This window comes from Orcinus orca, chromosome 14 (genome assembly GCF_937001465.1).
Source record: "Orcinus orca chromosome 14, mOrcOrc1.1, whole genome shotgun sequence".
NCBI classification, from domain to species: domain Eukaryota; kingdom Metazoa; phylum Chordata; class Mammalia; order Artiodactyla; family Delphinidae; genus Orcinus; species Orcinus orca.
In genome coordinates this window covers 66,197,479-66,223,027 of record NC_064572.1, presented here as the reverse complement: position 1 = coordinate 66,223,027, position 25,549 = coordinate 66,197,479, and the positions used below count along the sequence as shown (strand labels likewise).

The window sequence follows — 25,549 nt, the reverse complement described above, 5'->3', positions numbered from 1 at the left end:
GCAGACGTTTTGGAAATACATCGCCCTTTCAAGAATGTTTGCCCAGATCACCCTATTCCCCACCCCTCCCCACCAGCCCCCAAAACTCTGCCATAACTGTCCCTGATGTAAGGAAAGAGCTGTGCGCAGCTGCAGAAGCTTGAAAACAAGAGTAACCTGGGCCAAGGGCCAGGGGGTCTATTTTTAGAACTTGTTCTCATTGCCTGTTTATCTTTCAGACCCAGCCTAATGTCTTCCAGGCGACTGTTAAAGCTATTTGGCTGGCTTGCCGAGGAGAGGAAGAAGGTGATCTAAAACCAAACTGCAGTGGCAATGGTGATACTCATTCGGACAGTGTGTTCTCGTAATTGCCCCCAATGTACCCTCAATGCCGTTTGATTCCCGCTAGGTAGGATTTATTCAAGCCCTTCCCAGCCACTTTTACTGGCTGTGGAATTTGGCCAGGTCACAAAGAGAAGATAATAGGTTATGGATTTCATAACCCATCAAGTATGACCAGGGTGCTGCTGTCCCTCCTGGCCTTGTTCCTCGGGTCTAAATTAGGGGTCTAACATCCCAACTGTAAACTGGCTTCAGACAGTAAAGCGCCCTCTACAGATAAAAGCATTTAGTCATGACTCTCCTTTGTGCCTGGTTACTAAGGAAAAGACAACGATGCATTCATTTATCATAGCATTTGGTGAGTTATTTTAATCCACTCAAGCGGCAAAAGAGAAAAGGGCCGGCGTTGTGTCTCGATTTATATTTCCCTCCAGAGAACAAAATAGGTGGCCCCTGGAATTCCACAGCTTGTAAAACGCGCCGCGGAAAACGCTTGTAGGCGTGCTGGAACTTAACCCCTTCCTTTCCGCCGGCCCAGAACGAATTTTAAGGGCGCCTTCCCCCGACTCCCTGTCCATTCGCCCTAGATTACTCCAGTAGCCAGATTCCGTCTCGCCCGATCACCCTCCAGTTCTGCTGTCCCCTCTGCAGTTTCTGGGGTGGTCGATGGGCAGACCTCTGCGGCGGACCCTGGGTCCAGCCCCTCCTAACCCTCATGGTCCACCTTAAGGAGCCTCCGCGGTCGGGAGTAGAGGCGGGTGTTTTGTTCTTATAAGGAGGAAAAGTTTCTTTGACATCCAGGAAATGAGTAAGTCTGAAGCCCTTTAGAGCCTATTGATGGGGGCCAGAAGGCGGGAGCCGGCCGGGGTATCGCCGTCCCCGTCCCTCTAATTACCGGGCCGGACGCTCAGCCGCAGCCGCCGCCAGACAGCGGATTTGGGGCTCCCGGGACCCGCGAACGCAGCCGGGTCTCGCGCGGTCTCTCCGGAGCCGGAGAGCGGGGACCAAAGCTGAACGTAAGTACTGGGCCCGCGGCCGCGAGGCTCTGCGTCTTCCCCGGGCATCTCGAGTGCTGGAAGGAAGAAGAGGGACCAGGCGGAGCTGCGCCGGAGATGGAGGAGGATTGGAGCGGGGTTCCCGCCCGGCCCTCCCAGTTCTGGGCTGACTTGGGGAACCCGGTTACGAGCAAAAGCGGGGATGCTGTCCTCTCCCTCCTCGCGCCGCGCGGGGTCCTGCATCCCAGCCTCTCCGCTCGGGCCTCTCCTGGGCCGCGGAGACCCCAGTGGGCGCTTCGTTGCAGCCCCGCGCGGCTGGCAGCTCCTTCTTCGCGCGCACCGAGCCGCGGTGCCGGAAGCGGGACCAAGTTGCTGTGTCTACCGCCCCGAAGATCCATTACTTTCGACCTTGCGAGCAGAGTGCTAGAGCTGAAAGAGTGGTCGAGTCGTCCTGCTCCTTCGCTCCCTTCCCTCCTTCCTTCCCTTCCTGGAAGAGTAGGTGTGAAGCCTGTTTTTTCTCGGTTTAACGTAGTGAAGCTATGAGGTTGCTGGAGCCGATTAAAGCCCCCGCCGCTTCCTCTTTCGGGCCTATTAGTGGAAGAGACCCCACGCCGTGCAGAACTTTCTCTTGGTGCTGCAGCTAGTCTGCCACCTGACCTCTGATAGCATCCCCAGACCCCTTCCCAGAGTTTCCAACTTCCTGGCTGCCGGGTGGAGGGACTCAGACTCCCCAGGGTTGGGCTTCCCATTCAAAATGCTCTTTCTCTTTAAAAACAAAAATGCTGCCTCCCAGGAAGGGAAAATATTTTACTGAACCTCTCAGGGACCACGCTTTGCCTTTTGCTCCTCTGACTGGTTTGAGCACCACCCCTCCCTCCCCTCCCCCCCCCCCAAAAAAAAACTAGGAGAGTACCAGCCACTGGCAGATCCTGGACCCTATCCTTTTGGATCTAAATCGGTTTCAGAGTCCTGTTCTTTTTTTCTTTGTTCCTCTTTTGGGTTTGACCCAGGGCCCTTCCCTTTTACAAACCAGATCTACCCTGGAGAGGCTGCCAGGTAAAGTACATCTGTGCTGGGTGCAGTCACAGGTCCAAGTCAGCCTGGACAATGGCCTGGTAGACAGGTAGAATAGCTGCCGTTCATCTCTTATTAATAACGCAGTAGGCTGTGCATTTGAATCCTCATTCCAGCCTACGTGCCTAAGTGGCTTTCATTGTTTGCTAATTCCCTGTGTGTGCTGCTCTCGGCCATCCTGCCCTCATATTTTCCACTGTGGGTACCATAAAGTGGTTAGACTGACTCTCCACTGGAAAGGCTTTTGTCCAAGCGCCATCCTCTAGCTCCGCAATCTTCAAAGATGCAGCAGTTTCAAGCTCCAGCTTTCCGGTGGCAAAGGATCTGAACTTTTATCCTCATGCCGTCAGCCCAGAAGTTGTCACCTTACCAAGAACGCCTCCTGGCTCCTGCAGTGCCCATGAGGGAAATGAAGATGAGGGTGTGTGGGTGAACTTTTTATCTGAGGGCAAGAAAGGGGAGGAACTTCTGGTAGAGACCTCTGGCAAAATTGCCCACCTGAGAAGGTATCATCTGGGAGGAACCTGGTTTTGTATTTTTTCCTTCTTGGACCCCCTGCGGTCAATAAAGAGAAAGATGATGGGGGATTCTGACTGAGGGAAAGGGTGCACATCCGGGGGGGGTCTGGAGTGCACAGCCCTGTTGTCACTTGTCCACAGGAGAGAGGATGGAATGCCATGGAGGGTCTGGAAGGTGCTTCTTGTGAGGGAGAAGGGAATGAACTGGCAATATTTCCCCCAGGTTTGAGAAGCCTAGGGGGACTGGGCTCTGGCCTTCAGGAATCTCCAACATTGTCCCTTGAAAAGAGGAGACTTGCTCTTTCTGGCCTCAGAGACTCACTGGGTGGGAGAAGCAGGAGGCAGATCTTATTTACTTAGAAGTAAGGGGGAACTTGCCGACAACTAGAGCTCCTCAGTAGGTAAAGCGCTGCCATCACTGTCAGCAGACAGGTGGCCATCAACAATTACGAAGAAGGTCCCTTCAGAGTCCAAGACACTGTGGCTCCATGTTTGGGGTGCAGAGTCCCCTCAATAGGAGGGCAGCCCCTGGGGGATCCTGGGGAAGGCTTTACCCCCCCCCCCCCCGAGCATCCTAAGGGAGGGGCAAGTGCTCCAGGTGTGCTGGGCACCTGAGGAGCAGAACCGTACTTGTGGCTGGGGCTAATCTTGTCTTGCTGTGGAGGGGAACATAGCTGTGAGAGTGCCGAGAGCTGATGATAACCTCCAAGGCTGCTGCAAGCCTGCTCCATCCTTTGCATGAATTAGAATAAGGTGCTTCCTCTTGGCAAGAGGGTGGCACCGTGCCATTTAGAAAAAGGGGCCTCATCTGGGTGGACAGAGCCAAGGCACATAGCTGGGCAAGCAGCACGCTAGCTGGGTTCATCCTCACCACCCCGCAGCCGGGTGTTCTTGAGCAGTGTACCACCCATACAACTGTACACAGCAGCCCTGATAACCAACAGTTAGTGAGGGCTTAACATTTGCCAGGCTTTTTTTTTTTCCAAAACCACTTTGTCTGTCTTAACTCATTTAATCTTCTCAGTAGCCCAGTGACATAGGTATTGGTATCCCCATTTTATAGTCAAGGAAACTAGGGCACAGAGAAGTAGAGTATTCAGAATGTTCCAGTCACTGAGCATTCACGGAGCAAGAAGCAGGTTAAGCTTCAAAAGCTAGTTTGGTTGGGGGGCCCTCATGAAAAAGAGAGAAGGGCGGTTGCTCTTTTTCTTTGTCAAAGGAAGTAGTACCTGCTCTCAGCTCAGAAGAAAAAAAGACGTAAAACTCACCTGGCAGCCAAAAGAAAGGAAAGAAAGAGGCAGGCCTGGCCTCGGGGGCTGATGGAGTGGCCTGGCCCAAGCCTCAGATGGCTTTCCTTCTTAATCGCTAGGCAGTATGAGGTCGCAAATCCAGTTTGGGGCCTGGCATGAGGGTGATGAGTAAGTGCTGCCTGGGTGTGGTGCAGAGGAAAGGCACCACGCAGGTCCCCTGAGCTAGGCAGAGAACGCCTGTCCGAGTGGACGATGGGAGAAGTATCTGAACACGCTGTCCTGACACTTCCAAGCCCCACAGGCCCCATCCCTGTCCAGTACCATTCACATGCAAACGCCCTTCCCAGGCTCGTCCAGGAAGACTTTCCAAAACTCCATTTCACAGCTCCATATATATGGTCATTTATTTTTCACACTATACATTTCAGCACTTAATTAGGTGCAACAGAGGGTTTTACTACGTACTGTCTATATTTTAAACAAAATAGGCTTCTCAGCTAATGGGAAAGTCACGATGTCTCCTGGAAAGGGTCAGCTGGTGCCTAGCTGATTTCCCAGAAGGGTGGTGTTTACCTGCAATCATGTCACCTGTCCCAGAATCTGGCTCTTAGCTGTGCCCTCTAGAAACCCCATCTCCACAGTTTTCAGAACGGTTTGGACTTGGGCTGCTGAGTCATCTCAAGAGAGCTCCCCGAAGTGAGTGTACAAATAAAATTGCTAGTGCATTAACTTGCAAGGAGACTTTGTGACTATCGTGCAGCCTGAGCGATACCTGCTTCTTGCGTCCTGGGCAAGGCACATGGGAAACCAAAGATCAGAAGGCAGCTTCTGCTTGGCAAAGCTGGATTCAGATCAGGGGAGGGAGAGGGCAGGGGGAGTGATGGTCCAATAGCATGGGCTCTGTTCACTTCTGTGGCTCCCTCACCAGTGGAGAGATACCTGCCAGGTAGACTAGCACTCCTGTATGCTATGTGTATCTCCTTGGCCAGTCCCTCAAAGGCAGTGTACCGGTAGGATTTCTCCCTGTCCTCTTTCATAATTTAGCAGTTTTTATTTTATTTACTTATTTCATTTAGTGCTTTCTAAGCATTAGCTCCTGACTACATTGAGTTGCTTTTGCATAAGTTAAATAACTACTATAAAATTTCAGGGTTGTAGGTTCAGGCCACAGGGGTAAATGCTGCATGCATTTCAAATCAAGGGGGTGGTCAGGTGACCTGGATGGGTCAACAAGAAGTCAAGCAGAGCAAAGAAACATGGTCCCCAGTCAACACGGATGCTCCGGGAAGTGGAAGGCCCGGGGCTGGCCACTTACTGCAGCCCCCGTGTGAGCATGGGCGTGGTGAAGCAGTCCTGAGTGCTTTGCTTTGGCTGCCTTAGCCACCTGGCCTGCCCGGCTGGCCTCTTTGGATTTAAAGGGCTCTCCTTGGTCTCTGTCCAGGCCCCCTCATGGCTCATCTTTAGAAAGCCACAGCCTCCAGGTGCCGCAGAGCCAAGGAGGTAGGACTCACATGGGCTTTGGAGTAGGGAAGGCTTGGGTTCAGTCCTGGCTCCACTGCTCAGGAGTTGGGCGTTCTCAGCAGTTGGGCAAGTGTGTTGACTACTCCAAGCCTCAGCTCTGTCACGGGTAAAATGTGGGTAACTGCTCATAGGGCCTGCTTATGAAACACTGAGCACAGTGCCTGGTGCAGACCAGTCTCTGGCTAGTATGAGCTTTTAAAGACAGTAGAGGTCAGTGGAGGATCTACATTCTCTGCCAGATTGGGACCCTCACTTCCCCCATTAGTGCCACTGCTCCTTCCTCGGAGGTCTGGGCAAACGGCAAGGCCACAGGGACCCAGATTATCCCAGATGGTGAGGAGGAGATCATTGGTGCCCTTGCGTGGGGTTCATTCAGAGCTGAGGATAAAGCTGCCCGTCCCAGCCTTTTGACTGACACTTGAAGAGGGAACGTCAGGTTTGAGGCATGGCCTAAACAGGCATCCAGAGGGGAGAGAAAGGGGAGAACGTTTTCTGGGACAAGAAGAGCATCATTTGGTTGTGCCCGAGAGGTGTATAGGATCCTCCCGAGCAGTTTGGGACCTGTGACGTTTTCCTGTAGATAGCGCGTCCCCCTCCACCCACTTGGCCTACCCCATGACGTCAGCAGAACGGAACACCACACAGGTGATGTCACTGTTGCCCAAGGCAACACCTCCACCTTAAGTCAGGCTGGGGGGGTGGGGAACAGGAACCACCCAACTGTAAGGCACGTTGATGAGGGAAGGAGCTCAGAAGGCATTACATCCACAGGTATGTTTCTTAGAGGATGGGCCAGGGGAAGAGGGCGGGGCTGCAGGCCACAGGTCTGGGCTATGAGCCAGTTGGTGGAAGGCCTTGGATTTGCCCCGAGGGAGCACAGCACCGCTGTCAGCATGCTATCTTGTTTAGTTCTCTGAACTGCAACTGGGGCAAAAGCATGACTCCTAAGGGGCTTCTGGTGGCTTCCATGGCTCTGGGTCTCCCTTCTACAGCCTGAATCAATCCGTGAAGGGCGTAGGGCAAGAGCGGGCCAGAGCAGTGATGGAGAGATCAGAGAAGTGCTTTCACTTCTTCACCAACCCCCGCTCCCCCAAAGGAAAGTGAGAAACAAGGCTGCCCATGTCCTTCCTGTGGGGGCTGACTTAAGAGAGAACCTTCATTCATTGATGGAGCGAGTATGTACTTATTGTGCACCCTTGCTGGGGCTCCTGTGGCCTCAGAGCTTGCGGATCAAATGCACTCAGAGGAGGAATGTCCGGAATCCACTGCCCCAGGCATAGGTACCAGCTGGAAATAGAAGCAAAGTCTCAGAGTTCACCTCTCACCCAGCTCTGGCATTCCCTATGGGATTCTAGGTGGGCTAAATGAGACCTGTGGAATCCCTTCCTCCCCAGCAGTTTATGCAGGAATTTGAGGGTGTCTGAGATGTACCAGAGATTTGGTGAGTGGTGTTAGAGAGGACAGCCGTTTTCACAGTGTCCTGCCTAAGGACAGAATCCCACAAAGTCTGAGTGTCAAAGGTGAGAAGACAACAGGCAGACCATCAACCCCAGGTCCCCTCCTGCTCTGTGATATTGACAGACAGGGCTCAGTTTCCCTGTCTGTTTAATGGGGACAGTAATGGCCAGTACCAGGTCATATTCAGAGCACTTTGAGATCCTCTGATGGAAGTCCCAAGAAAAAAATTCAAAGCCCACAACATTTAACTGGCTCACTTCCAGGTGAATAACACAGTGGGGCACTCTGCTGCCCAGGAGGAGGGGCTCCGCTTGAAGCCCAACTGGACTTTCTCCCTCCAGGTTATTTTCCTGCAGCAGATGCAGGAGAGTCTCCTACCAACCTGCATCAAACCAAAGGGAGGGCGTTATCATTTTGGCCCTGCTGGTTGGTGCAAAGCCACGTGCTCCTAACTGTTCTCCTGGGAACCTGTTTCAATAGCCTTCTTAGTAGCAGTCAGGGGACCTGCCTGGAGTTCATGAAAAGGTCCTTTGTTTGCTGAGACTTTGTTTCAGAGTCACTGAGGAGGCAGGCATGCCTGGGCTGGAGGGGAAGAGAGTGGGGGTGCCTGGGTCCCACCCCCGTGTGCTGCCCTGGAGGCCCCCATGCATCCATGCCTCTTCCTCCTGATGCCTCACCCCCAAACCCACCACCCAGGGTTAGAAGAGACCTCACTCCTTTTTCCTAATCCATTGCAGAGGAGGCTTCCCCAGGAAAAGCCATCTCCAATATCCCAGGCCACACTCCCGGAATCTCTGGGTGGAAGGAACATCATAGGTTCATTAAGTCTGACTCCCTGCTTCATGCCCATATTTCACCTAAATTGTCACCTGCTTTTCCCTAAACAGTGCAGGGAAGGAAAGCCCACAGGTGCATGACTGATGTTTCACGGGTCACTGAGCAACATGGTGTCATGGGAAGATCGGAGGCTTGAAAGTTGGGCAGTCCTGGGTTCAGATCCTGGCTCTGTGATGTTGAGTGGATGGCCTCCCCTCTCTGTGCCTCAGTTTCCTTATGAGGATAGTGACTCCTTCAGAGGTTTATTGTGAGGATGATATAGCAATGTAAAGCATTTTGCACAATGTTTAAATCTCAATAAATGTAGTGCATTGGTTGCTATTTACTAAACCTTCCCCTGGGTGTCAGGGCCATGCGGCTCGTCTGGTATTCTCCAGAAAGGGGGAGTTGATCGTCACTCTACCAAGGGTTGCTCCTCTGCTTCTTCTCTCACCTGCTTTGCATCAAACCCTGTCATCCTCCATTTATCGTCCATTTCTACAGGGGTCTCAAGCGAGGATGTGGGTGTCAAGGAGAGACGCAGCTGGGGGTCAGATAACTTGTGTCAGAGTTCATTCCTGGGTCATTATCATGGTCAGCGCTGGTGGTGAATCAGTCAGCCTGCAATTAGCTGAAGGCTGTCCAGAGCTAAAGCGGCTGTGGTCTGTCTCCAGGGGTGTGTCTGGGTTTTTGCTCACATTTCCCGAGTCATTTACCACTGTTAGTGCTTTGCTTTGCTTTTCTAACGGCAGGGTGCCTCCCAGAAAAAAAACTTAGAAGTTACTTCATCCAGGTTGCCCTGCTCCATTCCCATCTCAAATTCCTGCTCCTGGGAGTAAAGGCAGTGAGGTTCTTTTCCCAGTCCTGACTTCATTCATTCATTCAGCAAGCAAGCATCCATGGAGCGCCTGCACCTTTAATGCCAGCCAGCAGAGACCAACACTGGTTTCTCCTTCTACGTGCAGTAGAGGAGCTTTCAGTGTCGCTGCCAGATGGGCAGGAGGGAGCTGTGAACTTCCCAGGTGCCAAACTTCCTGCTCTCCCTCTGTGGCAGCCCCTGGGGGCCTTTAGAAGAAAACGGGGAGGTAGAGGAGACAACTTCACCCTGTCCCCAGGCTTCTGGAGTTGCTGCAGGGATACAGGCCACCCTCCTCTGCCCAGAGGAGTCCCTAAGATGCACCCGGCAGGATTTAACAAATCAAAACGGAGACCTGGCCTTGTCACCAATACCAATGGCAATAACAATGTCCTTTCCAGAGCACAACCATGTGACTGCCATGCCATGAAGTAGGTGCTATTGTCACAGCAAGTGGGAGAACCAGGATTCAATTCTGGGCCTCTGATTCCAGAGTTTGGCCCCTTTGCTGCTAAGCCTCTACGAAGTGTTAGGCTCTTCTGGGCTGAAGAGCTTTGAGCTATTTCATTCTGGGCGGCCTTGGGAGGGGAGTATAATATGTCCAGGTGAACTCAGCAGTATCGGTGGCTGCTTGCACCTTACGCCAGCCTGACCTGTGTGTTGGTTCTGGGACACCTACTGTGTGCCATGTGCAGCCTCGAGCAGAAGCCAGGACAGAGCATGGGCATCCTCACAACCTCATCATCACTCCATCCCTGTGGCTGGAAAACCATGTGGTTGTAGGTCGTTGTTTTGTGTAATTCACAGGGCGGGTGACTGTGTTCATAGATGATTCTGGGGGTCATTTTTCTAACAGTTCCTGGCCTTACAGCCTAGGCCCCCAGCTTCCCCTGGTGGAAGAGAACTGGTTTGCTCTGACGATGCAGCTCTGGTGAGGGAGGACAGGCCGACTGCCTGCTTTGTTTTCAGCCCAGGTCCCTGCAGCAGAGAGCACAGCCAAGAGGCCAAACAAAACTCTTAAGTTTTTTACAGCTGTGTTGGCCTCCCACTTGCCTTTGTGTCTCTTGCTGTTCCCCTTTATTAAGATGAAAGGGGTCTTTAGATCTTTGCAGTCACAGAGCATGACTCGTGTGCGTGCGTGTGTGTGTGTGTGTGTGTGTGTGTGTGTGTGTGCAGGAGGCCCAGAGCACTTCCCTTCTTCCCCATCTCTCTCCCCCTCTCCCAGCCCAGCTGGGGCCCAGGCATTGTGTCAGATACACCCAAGCCTCAGGGACCAGGGTGGGAACGCAGCCTGGGACTTCACCATGTAGGGGCCAGCATCCCTCTAAGCCGGCACGTGAGTAACAGGAGTAAGAGGCGCTGGGTGGGGAGGGAGGGAGTGGGGGACCCGGCTGTTCTGTGGCCACAGAAAAGCCCCCGGGGCCCATCCCCCACGCCCATGCCGGAGACGCCGGGGTGTTTTCCTGAGCTGGGCTCTCTTTGTTCCCATCCAGGGCTCACAGGGAAGGGGGCTGCTGGGCACTGACAGGCTATTTGATCCCATGCATCCCCAGCTGAGCTCTGAGCGGGTGGCCGAGCGAGGGCCCTGTCTTCCCTTTGTTGTCCTTCGTATTTACTCTCGGCTTCCTGCTCCACCCCCTAAGTCCCCTCCCCTAAGCCCGCGAGTTTGCCGAGTTTGCTGGCGGCGTCGTTGGGAGCCTGCTTCCCCTGCCCCCTGCTGCAGCAAAAGTGGGGTTTGTCCTGAGTGTTTGCTGCTGTGCTTGGAGGCCTGGGGTGTAGAAAACGCAGGGTGAAGGGCGAGACAGCGGACAAGTGTGGGAGCCCTGGCCTGGCTGCCCTGAGGTGGGTGTGCCTCTTCCCTCTGGGCAGCCGCTCTTGTGAGTGACATGGGGCCCATGGGCAGAGGGGAACTTACAAGAAATACTAGTTCAAGCCACGCCAACGTCTGACAGTCGTGAGGGCGGCTTCGCTGTGGGAAATGGTTAGCACTGCGCTCGTATTGTTAAAACGCACCCTGTGATTTCAGGTCTAGAAACCTGATGAGGGAATTGGGGTTCAAGGGAGGCCCTTGGGTGCACGCTTGCTGTAGGAAATGCATCCTTCCTAAGAATGGAGGCGTTTATAGAGGCCGTCTTTAGAAAGCGGGTGTCTCCCACGTGCAGTGTGTGAGCTGGTGGGTCCCCAAGGTCACCCGCCCTGTCCTTAGCACACTAAGCAGGCAGCCCTGCATTTGGTCTCTGCCAGGCGCTCTGCAGAGCGTCAAGGCAAACAGGCCCACCTTGACCCAAGAGGAGCCCAACCAAGGAAGGCAGTGGGATAAGACCAGATCTCAGGCAAGCAGCTTGCTGTGATGAAAGAATAGCCTGGGGTCCACCGGGCAGACAGCAGGGTCTGGAGCCTTGGGCCTGGCATGGTGTCTGGCTCTCCTCTGCTCTCTTCCTACATGTGTGACCTTGAGCAATTGCTCAACCTCTCATCACCTTGGGCTCCTGCCTGGGAAATGGGGCTGCACAGGTGAAATGAGCTAAGAATAAAGGCTTGAGGAGCAAGTGTTTGTTGGGTCCCTGCTAGGGGCGCATCTATGGAGACACCATCTACACGAGGCACCAGACACTAGCCTGCACTCGGAGGGGCTTAATAAATAGGCCGTCTCCCTCCCCTTGTTCTTCTATCCCTTTCAAGAAAGGATTTGTCTCAGAAGGGATTCCTCAGGAGGGATCTGGAAGAATCTTGGAAGCAGTTTCTGAAATGGGCTGGCTGTGAGGACCATTGGGTAGGGTTAGGCGTGGACATTGCAGGGAATGGTGGGAAAGTAAGTCCAGGAGGTGTTCAGAAGACAGTAGATAATCTGAAGCGGCCTGGGCAGGAGGGGAGTGACCTGAGAGGTCCCCTGAGGCTGGTTGAGACCAGGCCCTGAACATCAGACTGAACTAAAGCTCAGGCCTGTGTCTCATGGACACAAGAACTCCCTGAAGTGGGGCAGGGAAACCTCCAGGGCCAGGGCTACCTGAGGTGTCTGGGAATTAGGGAGAGCTTAGAGGAGCTGATTCCAAAGGACCACACCAGGCCAGAAGGGAGAGTCCCATTGGTGTGGAAGCCCCAGGCTTTGGTGCACAGCGATGGCTGCGGCAGCTGGGGAGGTTGGAGGTGCCCAGCAGAAATGGGAATGTCAGTGGCCAAACTGGGAGGGGAGGGGGGTGCATTGTGCTTTGAGACTGCATTGGCCTCCTGGGGCTGCCATAACCAAAGACCATAAATGCGGTGGCTTAAAACAACAGGAATGTACTATCTCATAGCTCGGGAGGCCAAAAGTCTGAAATCAGGGTACTCGAAGGACCACACTCCCTCCAAACGCTCTAAGGAAGAATCCTCTCTTGCCTGTCCCAGCTTCTTGTGGCTCCAGACCTTCCTGGGCTGTGGAGTATCACTCCATCCTCTGCCTCTGTCTTCCATCACCTTCTCCTCTTTGTCTGTTCTCTCCTTTTCTGTCTCTTTATAAGGACACTTGTCTTTGAATTTAGGGTAATCCAGAACTGTCTCATCTCAAGAGCCTTCATTTAACTACATCCGTAAAGATCCTTCTTCCAAATAAAGTCCCATCCGCAGGGTCCAGGTATTAGCACGTGGACTTGTCTTTTTGAGGGCTGCCATTCAACCCACTGCAGTGACTGCCAGAGGAGCCCTGGGGAATATGGATGAGAGCGGGGGAGGTGTGTGCCCTGACTCAGGGCTGCCAGGGGAGCCTTTCCTTATCTCTGTGACCTGCAGGCCTCCTTGTCATCCCTTAGCCTCTGAGACCCCAGGCCGCAGTCTGTCTGTCTGTCCTAAGATGCTGTGATTTTCCATGACTCCCTGTGGGTCAGGGCCTCTGCTGTGGGGAAGTCAGGCAGCATGGCTTGGAGGAAGGATGCCCTGTCCTTCCTGGGAGATTGATGGCTTCCCTGCCTTTTCCATCCCTTGCCCACCAAGGGACATGCATGGGCTATGATAGAGGAGCGGAAACAGGAAGGATGTGGGCTCTCCCACCCACGTGGCTGGAGTCCAGCCCACTGTCCTTCCTGCACCTGGGCTGGCTGGCTGCATGACCCCAGTCCAGAGGATGGGTTTGGCATCCTGGTGACTTTTTTGGAAACGCCTCCCTCTTCCGAGAGTGGGCCTCGAGGAAACTTCACACTTTGGCGGGTATGACTGGGTATCCTCTGTGAGTCTGGCCAGTGTGGCCACGTGCGGCGACAGCAGAGCTCATGTCAGTGGAAAGGCCACTCTCCTCGCAGTGTGCACTTTCCCACGGGCCCATCAGTAGGTCCACCTCTCTGGCATGGGGGCGGGGTCTCTGCTCTCCCCCTCATTCTGCCCTGCTCCCCAACCTCCATCAGGGCCCAGTCTTGACCCTTGGGGTTTCCCCAGGTTAGGGAGGGCTGGTGGGGGTCCAGCTCTCAGTCCTAGGGACCACAGGCCTTGGTGCACACCCATTAGGCCACACAGTCTCTCTCTTTCCTTCTAGTCCCTAGAGAGGCTGTGGGGAAGGCACGTATAAGCCCCTAGCACAGGCTGGTTAGGATTATTCTGAAGGTGGCCGCCAGGGCCGACTGGGAGACACTGGGTTAGAGTCAGCCCTGGACTTGGGGTGAAAAGTCAAGCCAGAGGGGTATTTTGGGGAGTCCTGGATGCAGGGGTGCTAGCAGGTGGTGGTATGAGGGGGAAGAGTGAGGCAAGCCCCGGGGTCACGGGCCGCCTTGAGGGATGCTTGGTGGGGAGTGGGGGGCAGCAGTGGGCAGGGAGAGGAGGCGGGTGAGGGGCAGCAGGCTCTGGGTGGCCCACTGACATATTTTATTTGGCTCACCTGAGTTTTAAAGAATTTTTGAAAGAGTAGAAGACATTGTAAACTTGGGATTTTTGATAAAATCCAGATTTCTGGCTTCTCTTGGGGGAAACAAAAAAGATTATGCCATTTTGGGTGCACAGAACCGCAGTACGGTAGCTCCCCCTAGAGAAGGGCTGTTCGGCCCAGTTGTCTGGCATCGGCAGCCAAGCTCATCTGTGGTGGGGAAGTGTCCCCTCTCCACGCCCCTACTCCAGGCATGTCTCCCACCGCCACTCCTGCCCCCAGGAAGGGGAAAGGAGATAAGGGAAGGAGCCCAGTGGCCCTGAGGGTGGCAGGTCCCAGGAAGGTGACACAGGCTGGAGGCCATGACAGAGGTCCTGCCCAGTGGGAGGGGTGGAAGGTGATGGAGGAGGTCACTGCAAAGGCACTGAGAAGAGGAGGCCCTGGGGGCCCAGAACCACACCCTTTCTACCCACTTGCTCAATTAATTTTTGTTGGTCCCCTTCCTTCCTCCTTCCTCACTTCCTCTCCTTGCCCGCCCCTCCCTCTCTGCCCACGCCTGAGGCCGTCCCGCTCCCACCCCCCTAAACTGCCTCCCCCATCACTGTGTGGGATGCAGATGAAGAGAGTGGCTCTCTGGCCTTGCCCCAGCTGGGCCTCTCTCCTCTCCAGCAGGGAAGCCCCATCCTGTAAGGGTGGCAGACAGTGGCTGCAGAGCTGCCCTTCTGGAACCGTCTGTGCCGAGCCTGTCTGTCCCCTGGCCCTGAGGCTACGAGGAAGGAGTGTGTGGAGACCCATCACTCGCACAGCCGGCCGTCTCCTCCCAAGTATGGGATAAGCCAACTCCCACTGACACACTGGGCGCCTGCAGGTGTCCAGCCTCATGCCTGGTGCCTCGAGGGGGCCCCTGCTGGCACCGTGGGTGGGAAGGCAGGGACCCATGGGTAAACCAACGCAGTAAAGAGCAGGAAGGCGGCCTGACCCGCAGGAGTTTGGAGAAGGGCAGGTCCCCTGGAGGAGGGGTCCCTGAGCTGGGCCTGAACGGCGGGTGTTGTTCAACAGCAGGAAAGCTGGTCAGACTCCAGCACGCGGCCTGGGCTCTGCCAGAGAGAAGTGTGGAATCGGGGATGAGACAGGCGGGACCACAGGAGGGGCGCCTCACCAGGGCTCAGACGAACTGCTCCTGGGGCCCACACTCCAAACCAAGACTCAGGGTCAAACTCTGTGCTCTGCATTCAACCTCTCTTTTCTTTTCCTTCTTCTTCTTTTTTTTTTTTTTTTGTCTGCGTGGCATGTGGGATCTTAGTTCCCCAACCAGGGATGGAAACCACGCCCCCTGCGTTGGAAGCGCGGAGTCTTAACCCCTGGACCTCCAGGAAGTCCCCTCAATCTCTCTTTTCTTACAGTCCTGTGTCTCCAAGGCCTGGGAGACTTGGGGGACAGTCAACCTGATGATTTTGGTGGTTGCCACTGACAGTGATGCCAGGGAGGTGGCAGGGCTCACTCAGTTTCCCATCAGCCCCTGGGGGATGGAGGTGGAACAGAGAAGGGGGCAGACTCCGTCTCAAACTGCAGTCCAGGGAATCTTAGAGGCCACCCAGTGCACCTCCCTGACCATCAGTCTCTTCACAAGGTAGGGGTGTTGCAACTACCTAACCGGTGTTCTGAAAATTAAATGACAAAACACACGCAGAGTAATTAGCTTCCTATCAGCTGTTAATGAAAACATCATCACCTTTCACTAAACCTCTCCTGTCTGTGAGGGTCTACAGCATGATGTCCAGCCTGCCTGGACCACTTCCACCTTCACCCATCTCTCAGTCAAGTGTGTCTCCTCGTTACGCCTTGGTAAAATGGGGCTTAGATTAGTACCACTGTAAACTCTGACTTTCTTAAATTTGTGGATTTATTTCCCCCAAACAACATGTATGTCATTAGCCAGGACTGTGAAACTCCAGCACAAGGCCAAGCACACGGGAGGGGTTCAGCCCAAACTTATCAACGGTTTGGGTCTCCCTTAGCCCCTTCTTTCTCAGGAGGCCCAGAACCTAAGCAATGAGAAAGGGACTCAAGTCACCCAACGGGGCCTGGGCTACAAGTGCCCTCCCCTGCCATCAGCGCACCTCCTTATTCCATTTCGTAAGGACACATCACCTCTCCTTTCGGCTCTGAAGATGACGCCAGGGCCTGAGCTACTTTAGCTGTGGTAATTAGCAGAGCTAATTGCATCTGACAGTCTGGGCATGGGGCAAACCCTTGGCGAGCGCCAGGATCTGGGCTGCAGTGTCACTGGAGCCCCACCCCCCTCCTCCCTGGAGGCCTGCCTGGTGTGGGAAGGGGTGTTTTGCAAGCTGGAGTGGGCATTAGAACCACCTGGAGGTGCTGGCCCCGCCCCTGGAATTTCTGATTAGCAGGTCTGGGACGGCACCTGAAAATTTGCTCGTCTAACAAGTCCCCAGGTGATATTGGTGATGCTGAACCGCGACCACATTTGGAGAACTACTGTCCCAGGGGGGCTGCCGGGCTGCTGGGAAGGGCACCTCCGCTGCTGAGGCCACGGTCAGCCAGCCCCGGGAGGGGGCTGGTGGGTGACAGGACAGAGGGGTGTTGATGAACACGTTGTGGGCCTGGACACAGGCTCCTACTGGTCTCAGTTTGTTGTAAGAATTGTCTGGAAGGAAGGGGCATGGATGTGGAGCCAAGCAGATGGGCACAGGGAAGGTCTACAGACAAGGAGGGGTCCCCAAAAGAACGGCAATGAAACTCTGCGATGTTGTAGCCGATTGCTCGTTCTGTCCTGTGAGGGTACTTGGTGGCCGTCTGCCTCCCACGTGGATTGTGGTGTTTCTACTGCTGAGGATCATGGCAGCTCATCTTCGTGGGCCCTGTGGCACCCAGCGTGTTCCGTGCACACTTTAGGTGCTCTGTAGACATAACACAGTGGACAGAACTTGGGCTTTGGCGGAGGCAGTCAGAGCAGGCTTTCTCAGCCCAGCTTTGCCTTTTCTAGTTGTGGGGCTAGAAAATTACTTCTCCTGGGTTATGGTTAACCCACCTGTGAAACAGGAGTGACACCCACCACCTAGAAGGTTACAGGGCTCGCTGTGTGCAGTGCCAGCACATCCTAGTGAGGGCTTGATAAACGTTAGTGTATCACTATTAGCCAACTTTTTTTTTTTTTTTCCGGCCGCGCTGTGTGGCATGTGGGATTTTAGTTCCCTGACCAGGGATGGAACCTGTGCCCTCTGCACTGAGAGCGCAGGGTCTTAACCACTGAACCGCCAGAGAAGTCCCACTGTTAGCCAGCTCTCAGTGGCATTTATTGGATTAAACTGTGGTGGGTGTGCTATAGGGGTCTGGGGGCCGTGGCAATGAGGGACCCGTGGAAGGGAGGGGCCATCTTGGATTTCTCCCCCAGGGTCTGGGGCTTCCGGCCAAGCTCAGAGTAAGGGCCTGAGTAACCCATTGGTCTGGGCCCACCACCTGCAGCCCTGTGACCCTGGCCCTTTGCCAGGCTAAGTTTAGCCGTGACTTGCATGGGCCACTACGCTCTGTGGGCCGGGGCAGGGGTGGAGAGGAACTCAGAAGGTTTCCTGCCTGCTTCCGGCCAAGCAGACCAACAAAAGCCCTCCAAGTGGCCCAGGTTTGTTTTCAAAGCCAAACCCAACTGGATGTCTCAGACTGCATGTATGGGGCAGCCTTGTAGAGGTGAGAGCTTTGGGCCAAGGCAGAGGTGGACATACTTGAAATTGGGGGAAAGGGGCCCTTTGGTGAGTAGTGTGTGTGCGTGTGTGTGTGCGTGTGTACGCGTGCATGCATCTATCCACGGTTTTGTGAGAGGCTCTCAGCTACTGTCCTGTCCCTGTGGTCTCCAAAAGTCCAAACGTCCAGATTCTCTCCCCTCATTCTTCTGACCCCGCAGCCCCTAGGGCAGGGTTCTTGTGACTCGGTTTGGGGAGGGGAAGTAGTGGAGGCTTCTAACCCAGCCCCACATCGTGGGCACTGAGCAGCCGCTGCCCTGTTCGCCATCACTTAGGTGCCGCAGGCAGAGCCAGCCTGCACAGAGGGTACCAGGAGCAAAATGACAGCTGGGATCCCATCCCATCCACGGGAGGGTGGAGGCGGTTCAAGCTGGGAGTGAGTCAGAGAGAACTCCACCTCCAGGAGGACCCAAGGCTCCGAAGGCTTCTCCCCATTTGCTTGGGGGCAGGGTGGAAGGAGTGGCGTGCCAAGGAACAGCGGTCCCAGGGGAACATTTTGTGCTTTCAGAGCACTTTTGAGCATGTGTTCCTCCAGGCCCATGGGAGTTGGGCAGGGCTGGTGTGCTTGACAGGTGAGAAAATAGGCCCATGGACGCCAAGGGGGAAGGAGCTGGTATTGTAAGGTGCTGACCCTATGCCGGGCACTGTGCTCAGCACCTGAGATGGATGGTCTCGCTTAGCCTCCCCTTCCTATGAAGGAGGGCCTGCTGTTAGCGCCCTCTCACAGGTACAGCAGTGGAGCCCCAGGGAAGCCAAGTGACTCACCCAAGACCCCTGAGCAAGGAGCGGTCGCGGTTCAAACCTGGACCTGTCTGCTTCTACAGCCTGGGCTCCTTCCTGTTTCCCTTGTGCTCCTGTTGAGTCTTGTTGGTAACCCTGCTGTTGCAGTGTTCCTGTGGCTGCCTGCTTCCTGCCCGAGTCCCTTGTAGGGGCATCTCTGTGGCCCACTGCATCGCAAACCCCTGCAGGCAAGTTCATCTGCTATTCCCATCCCATCACAGCTACCCTTTTATAAGAAAACTTGCTCAGGGGCAAGCATTTTGCTGAGTGCTTTCTATGCATTATCTCCTTTACAACAGCAGGTATAATTATTCCCATTTTACAGATGATGACACTGAGGTTCTGAGAAGTTGAATGATTTGTCCAAGGTCACATATCCAGTAGGTACACATGCTGGGTGCTAAGTCGGTCTGTCTCCTCCAGAGTCCATCCTCTTAGCCCCTCATGCACTGTGTCAATTGCTCCATTTGGTTAGTTTTGAACCTTGCCTGCCCCAGTACAGCCCATCATCTTCCAGCAGACATGAGGACATATACAGGTAGCCCTGTGGAAGCTGTTAGGTAGAGAGGAGGGGGACTTCCCAGTCACAGGACGTGGTGACGGCACCCCTTCCCAGCTGGTAGCATCCTACCCTGAGCTGGTGTGGAAACTGACCTCTGGAATCAGATGCTGCCAAAGACTTTTGCTGTGACTTGTCAGGGCCCGCTGTGCCCAAATGTGGCTGCCTATAGTACAGAGGCCCGGAAGGGCCTCAAAACCCCCAAATTATCTCCTAACTGGCTGCTGCCTAGTATTCTACTATTAGTACTCCATACCTTTATCCTAAAACTCTGATCCACGTTTATCAGCCGGCCTTACAGTTTTATCTTGGACCACCCTGGCCAAACTGTCCACTGATATTTGTCTAATGTACAATCTGGGGCTGACCTCTTTCTTCAATTATCCAGCAAGCCGCTTCTTGTCTTGGGGAAGAGAAGCTGGCAGGCTGCCCCCGTTCTTTTTCCTCACCCCACCTCCCTTCCACTCTGAGACTTCCTCCACTTTCTCCTGTCCTCCATTTCCTCCTCTAGTAGAAATACATAAGGGCTTCAGAGTTCACCTCAGAGGCCTGAATGTGTCTGCACACTGAACTCTGCTGCTGCTGGACCTCCCTCCTCCCTGCCAAGCCTTTTGGTTCTCACTGACAGGGTGGGATCACATCTGAGCAGCAGGCTTTGCCCAAGTGTGGCAACATCTATTGGGTTGGCCAGAGAGTTCGTTTGGGTTTTTCCGTAACGTTGGAAAAACCTGAACAAACTTTCTGGCCAAACCAGTACATCCTGGCACTGCTGGGTAGAACCCACAGAGGTGCTCTTACCTAATGACAGATACCTGCCTCTTGGCACCATTAGGGTAAGAACCAGAACAGGTGGCTTTCAGGGTGCAAATTCAAGGTCAGGGAATGGGGTGTATTGGCATATATTGGGGGGGTGGGCTCTTGGTTCTCCAACAATGACCTCCTTTGGCCATTTGCTCTCCTAGCTGAGGTCCCCGGCAGGAAGCAAGTGGGGCAAATGTGGAAAAGGCCAGCTGTTACTTCCCAAGATTCCAGCCAGGGAGAAGAGGGTATAATATAAGACTTACCATGTGAGTCTGCTTCTCAGACTTTAATGTGGATGGTATTAAAATGCAGATTCTGGTTCAATAGGTCTGGGGTGGGGCAGAGATTCTGCACTTCTTTTTTTTAATAAATTTATTTATTTGTCTATCTATTTTGGCTGCGTTGGGTCTTTGTTGCTGCGCGCTGGCTTTCTCTAGTTGTGGCGAGCAGGGACTACTCTTTGTTGCGGCGCGCAGGTTTCTCATTGCGGTGGCTTCTCTTGTTGCGGAGCACGGGCTCTAGGCACACGGGCTTCAGTAGTTGTGGCATGCGGCCTCAGTAGTTGTGGCACACAGACTGTAGAGCGCAGGCTCAGTAGTTGTGGCACACGGGCTTAGTTGCTCCACGGCATGTGGGATCTTCCCGGACTAGGGCTTGAACCCGTGTCCCCTGCACTGGCAGGCGGATTCTTAACCGCTGTGCTACCAGGGAAGCCCCGAGATTCTGCACTTCCAACCAACTCCCAGAAGATGCTGCAGCTGCAGTCTGAATAGCAAGTACTGTGTTGTAAGAGGTTAGTCCTTCCCCAGAAGTCACCTGAGAGCTAAAATCCATTTATCCTGGAGGAATGGTGTGTTTCCTTTCACAATTAAGAAGTCAAATTTAAAGTTCAGATGACTCGCGAGAGGAAAGCCAATGATTCAGTCACTCTGGTTGTCTCCTAGACTGTTCTGGGAAAAGACCCAGGAGTAGCCAGGAGATCAATATCTGAATTTGGGGTGGAGCCTTCCAGATCAGAAGGAGAGGTTTACAGTGGGGAAAGATAAGGGCTCAAGACTGCTTCACTTACTGTTCAATGAACGTATGCTGTGCACCATTCACTGTGCTGTGTAGGCAGTTTGCATGGATCAACACATCCATCAACACGATGACCCTCTGGGTGCTCTGGCTTTCCTTTTGTACAGTAAGGAAACTGGGGCTCAGAGGGGTGAGTTAACATGCCCGAGGTCACACAGCTACCCAGTGAGTGACAGGGCTGGCTTTGGAACCCAACCCTCCTGTTCTTAACCACTAGGCTATACCGTACTGAGGCAGGCATTCACTGGAAGGCATTCACTGGGTGGGGGGATGTCTTATACAGGACTATTTTGGTTTCAAGTGTTGGAAAACAACTCAAGCTGACTTAAATAAAAAGGGAATGTATTGGGAGTTCTCTGGTGACCGACCTGGTGGGCTTTCAGTGCCACGGCTCAGGTTCAATCCCTGGTTGGGGAACCGAGATCCCACAAGCCACGTGGTGCGACCAAAAAAAAAAAAAGAGAGAGATAGAATGTATTGATTTATATGACTACGAAGTCCAGAGGTAATGGGTTCAGGCACAGCTGGGTCCAGGGCATATGCTTTCCTCCATGTTGGCATCTTTCTCATCCCCTCTTTGAGGCAGCCAGAGAGCCACCAGCAGGTGTACTCTGTTCCCTCAGCAACCCTAGGCAACAGGGTGAGTCTTTCTCCCCACCGGTCCCAACAAATCCTACCTCTGTCTCCCAGTGGCCAGCATAGGGTCATAAGCTCACCCTGACACAACCACTGTGGCTGGTGAGGAGGACCATGAAGTAGCCGTGGGCCTGGGTTACATGCTCAGCCCTTGAGCAGGGGGTGGGTTCATCCCCACCCAGACCATAAGGACTGGGAGTAGAAAAGGTTTGGTTCCCAGGGAAAGTGGGGAGCTGCTGCCAGAAAGAGGGCTGTCTGGGCGGACCGAAACAGGTCCACCACTGCGGCTGCGTAGCCAGGATCGCTGCTGTGCGACTTCGGGGTTCTTGTTCCTGAGGCTAGGCTGGGCGTGGGGACGGGGAAGAACCGTAAGGCGTCCGTCCACCAGCTCGGCGGGGCGGAGGTTAGTGGGAGGGAACCACGAGGGAAGAAGCGGCACCGAGGGGAGCCCAGTGTGACCGTCGGCCTCTCTCTCCCTGTTCCCAGGAAAGCTGCAGCCATGGCGCTGGGGCTCTTCCGGGTGTGCCTGGTGGTGGTGACGGCCATCATCAACCACCCGCTGCTGTTCCCGCGAGAGAACGCCACGGTCCCCGAGAACGAGGAGGAGATCATCCGCCAGATGCAGGCGCACCAGGAGAAGCTGCAGCTGGAGCAGCTGCGCCTGGAGGAGGAGGTGGCGCGGCTGGCGGCCGAGAAGGAGGCCGAGAAGGAGGCGCTGGAGCGCGTAGCGGAGGAGGGCCAGCAGCAGAACGAGAGCCGCGCCGCCTGGGACCTGTGGAGCACCCTCTGCATGATCCTCTTCCTGGTGATCGAGGTGTGGCGGCAGGACCACCAGGACGCGCCCTCGCCCGAGTGCCTGGGTGCCGACGAGGACGAGCTGCCCGGCCTGGAGGGCGCCCCCCTCCGGGGTCTCACCCTGCCCAGCAAGGCCACGCTCGACCACTTTTATGAACGCTGCATCCGGGGGGCCCCGGCCGACGCCCCCCGCACCCGGGAGTTTGTGGAAGGCTTCGTGGATGATTTGCTGGAAGCCCTGAGGAGCCTGTGCAGCCGGGACACGGACATGGAGGTGGAGGACTTCATCGGCGTGGACAGCATGTATGAGAACTGGCAGGTGAACAAGCCGCTGCTGTGCGACCTCTTTGTGCCCTTCATGCCGCCGGAGCCCTACCGCTTCCATCCAGAGCTCTGGTGCTCCAGCCGCTCGGTGCCCTTGGATCGCCAGGGCTACGGCCAGATCAAGGTGGTCCGGGCCGACGACGAGACACTGGGCTGTATCTGCGGCAAGACCAAACTCGGGGAAGACATGCTGTGTCTCCTCCACGGCAAGAACAACGTGGTGCGGCCAGGCAGTGAGGCGAAAGACCCGCTGTGCGTCGGAGACTCCCCATACCTGGACACGATGCGAGTCCTGAAGTGGTTCCAGACGGCCCTCACCAGAGCCTGGCACCGCATCAACCACAAGTACGAGTTCGACCTGGCCTTTGGCCAGCTGGACACCCCGGGGTCCCTCAAGATCAGGTTCCGCTCGGGGAAGTTCATGCCCTTCAACCTGATTCCTGTGATCCAGTATGATGACTCCGACCTGTACTTGGTCTCCCATCTTACCAGGGAGCCCTGTGGGGGGACCCCACCATCCAGCACAGATTGGCTCCTGTCCTTCGCTGTCTATGAGCGCCACTTCCTTAGGATGACCTCGAAGGCGCTGCCCGAGGGCGCCTGCCACCTCAGCTGCTTGCAGATTGCCTCCTTCCTGCTCTCCAAACAGAGCCGCCTGACCGGCCCCAGCAGGCTCAGCAACTACCACCTGAAGACCGCCCTGCTACACCTCCTGCTTGCCCAGCGGCCAGCCGCCTGGAAGGCCGAGCAGCTCGATGCTCGTCTGCACGAGCTGCTCTGCTTCCTGGAGAAGAGCCTGCTGGAGAAGAAGCTCCATCACTTTTTCATCGGCAATTGCAAGGTGCCTGAGGCCATGGGGCTCCCTGAGGCCATACGCAGGGCTGAGCCTCTCAACCTCTTCCGGCCCTTCGTCCTGCAGCGAAGTCTCTACCGGAAGACAGTGGACTCCTTCTATGAGATGCTCAAGAATGCCCCAGCGCTCATTAGCGAGTATTCCCTCCATATTCCCTCAGACCATGGCAGCCTGCCCTCAAAAGCTGTCATCTTGTAGAGCATCCACGACCCAGAGGGCCAGGACACAAGGCATCCTACATGTCCACACCCCTGGGGCCATGTGCAGGCCCTGTCCTGGGAAAACGACAGGCTTTGTAGGGCGCCGTGGCTCAGCCTGCTGGGGGAGCCAGACCCTAGAGCACAGAGGAAACAGAATTCCAAGCCAAAGCTGGTTTGCTTTCATGCCATCGGGGCTTGCTGGTGAAGCTGTTGTCTGGGTTTGGGGACTGATCCTTCGCAGCTTACTTTTGGATCACCACCAATGGCCAAGATGATGACAGAACTCTGTGGATGCTGAGTTACACACAATGCAAACATCGATTTGGGTGTGATTCTTTTTATATCCCAGGTCCAGTCGTTACTTGAATATCAACAAAAGATCTACAGGAATGCTAACAGGGACCCGTGTTAAGACCTTGCACCCTGATTTCCAGTAACCCTTGCCCCCAGGCATCTGCAGCCAAGCAGTGGGCACCAGCGTGGGAATTTGCAGTGTTCCATCCCCAGCCTGTGCAGTAGGGGTCCCCGCTGTGGCTGCCATTTTTATACTATTTAGAGAAAAGCCCTAGAGATATTCAAGGCCCCAGGTGGCTAATGTCTCTGTTACACAGAAGTGGGTACTTGGTGGCAGACAGAAGTTTAAGCTGGCCGTTGTTTCAGCTACACATCTCACTCAGGGTGCACCCCCTTTTCTCTGCCCCTTCTCCCAGGATGCTATGTCCTGAACCCTGTGGGTGCCACATACTACGCTGGGTACAAGCATGGTATGTGGGCCCCTCACCCTCGTTATTCTCTCCACAGCTGGCCTCTCTGGCCACCAGTATGTTGAGAGGTGGGGGGCACTGAAGATAGACGATGAGAGAGAAAGAGGAGCACAGGGTCACTGGGGCAAAGGGCAGAGCCTGTTACCTGGGGTCTGGTTTGCAGTCTGGCCTCTGATGCCCAGTTCAGAGAAGGTCATAGAGCTGAGAGGTGAGGGATGCTGTGGCCCTGAGTTTTCCTCAGGGTTCCAATCCTAGAGCAGGGCGTGCCTGGAAACAAGATTGCTGTGGAAACCCAGCTCCACATGCAGGCCCCAAAATCCCCTTGGCTGTTCATTCCAGTGGGGCTCCCTCACTGCACAGAGCCCTCCCTTCTGGATGGGCCTTCCTGGCCACACAGATGACCAACACCCTAAGAGCCTGACAGAGGCTTGGCTGACTGGGACACGTAAGGACAGACTACAAGCACAGCCCTCAGACCTCAGAGAGGCCACCTTGGCACTGCTGGGCTGCGACCCCTGGGCAGGCACCAGAGCCGGCGGTCAGAGCTGGCCTCGGTCTCCAGGCCTGGTTCAGAGGGACTGGGAAGCCACTCCCTCCTCCAATTATGGCTTCACTTGCCCTTTGGGAGCTCCCCTCTTGGCATTGCCTCAGTAACCTTGGCAGAGGGCCAAGGTGAAGCAAGAATGATTTCTCCTTCCCCAGCACTCTCCTTCCATGGTTGAAACTGGCCGTGCCTCCCAGACACGTACCCAATTCCTCAGGGGTGTTGGGCTCACCATGAACTGAAGAAAGGATCCTGTCTCTACCCCAGGAGTGCTCTCACCTAGCCTCAGAGTGTTCTAGAAGACGGACAGTTTGCCTGACAGGGTTAATTCACAGTAGGAGGCTCAGCTGTTATGGGGCATCGAAGCCCATAGGAAGCTGTAGGAAGCTTCCTTCCATGTGAGCTGGGGTTAGACTGGGCAGCACCTGGGTCTGCCCCTCCCCAGGCCCACATGGTCTCCAACAGTAACCCCAAAGCCCCATTTGCAGTTTGGGGGAATTTCCTTATTTATTGTCACCCATGCCTTTCCTTTCCCATCCTCATCTGATGTGCTTTGAGGAGACCCCAGCAACCAAGGAGCAGCCTCCAGAAGCCAAGACCAAGCCTGAGTCTCCGTCGGCTTCCCCTTTGCTTCCAGGAGAAAATTCACTGAGAACTTACCTTCCGGCTTCTTGTTTATACAGAGACAACAACTCAGCGGGGAAATGGGGATCTTTTATGCACCAAAGCTGCATCTGAAGCAGAGAGCAGCGGGACTCTTGGTGTTTCATGCTGCCTTATTTATGTTAAAGGAAGAATTAAATTCTTGCAAGGAGTAGAAA

The 25,549-nt window shown here is 54.8% G+C and overlaps 1 protein-coding gene across 4 annotated transcripts; it reads left to right on the top strand.

Moving 5' to 3' along the window:
* The first annotated feature begins 837 nt into the window (after positions 1-837).
* On the top strand, positions 838-25,549 carry ITPRIP (inositol 1,4,5-trisphosphate receptor interacting protein). Of its 4 annotated transcripts, none has more exons than XM_012531625.3 (2): positions 838-1,337; positions 21,735-25,549. In XM_012531625.3, exon 2 carries the CDS (start codon positions 21,748-21,750, stop codon positions 23,416-23,418), a length of 1,671 nt encoding a protein of 556 aa, XP_012387079.1. In that variant the 5' UTR covers positions 838-1,337; positions 21,735-21,747; the 3' UTR covers positions 23,419-25,549. The 4 variants fall into 4 exon arrangements, with proteins under 4 accessions (XP_012387079.1, XP_033276965.1, XP_033276963.1 ...); XM_033421074.2 differs by lacking the exon at positions 838-1,337 and adding an exon at positions 5,151-10,651; XM_033421072.2 differs by lacking the exon at positions 838-1,337 and adding an exon at positions 13,640-17,342.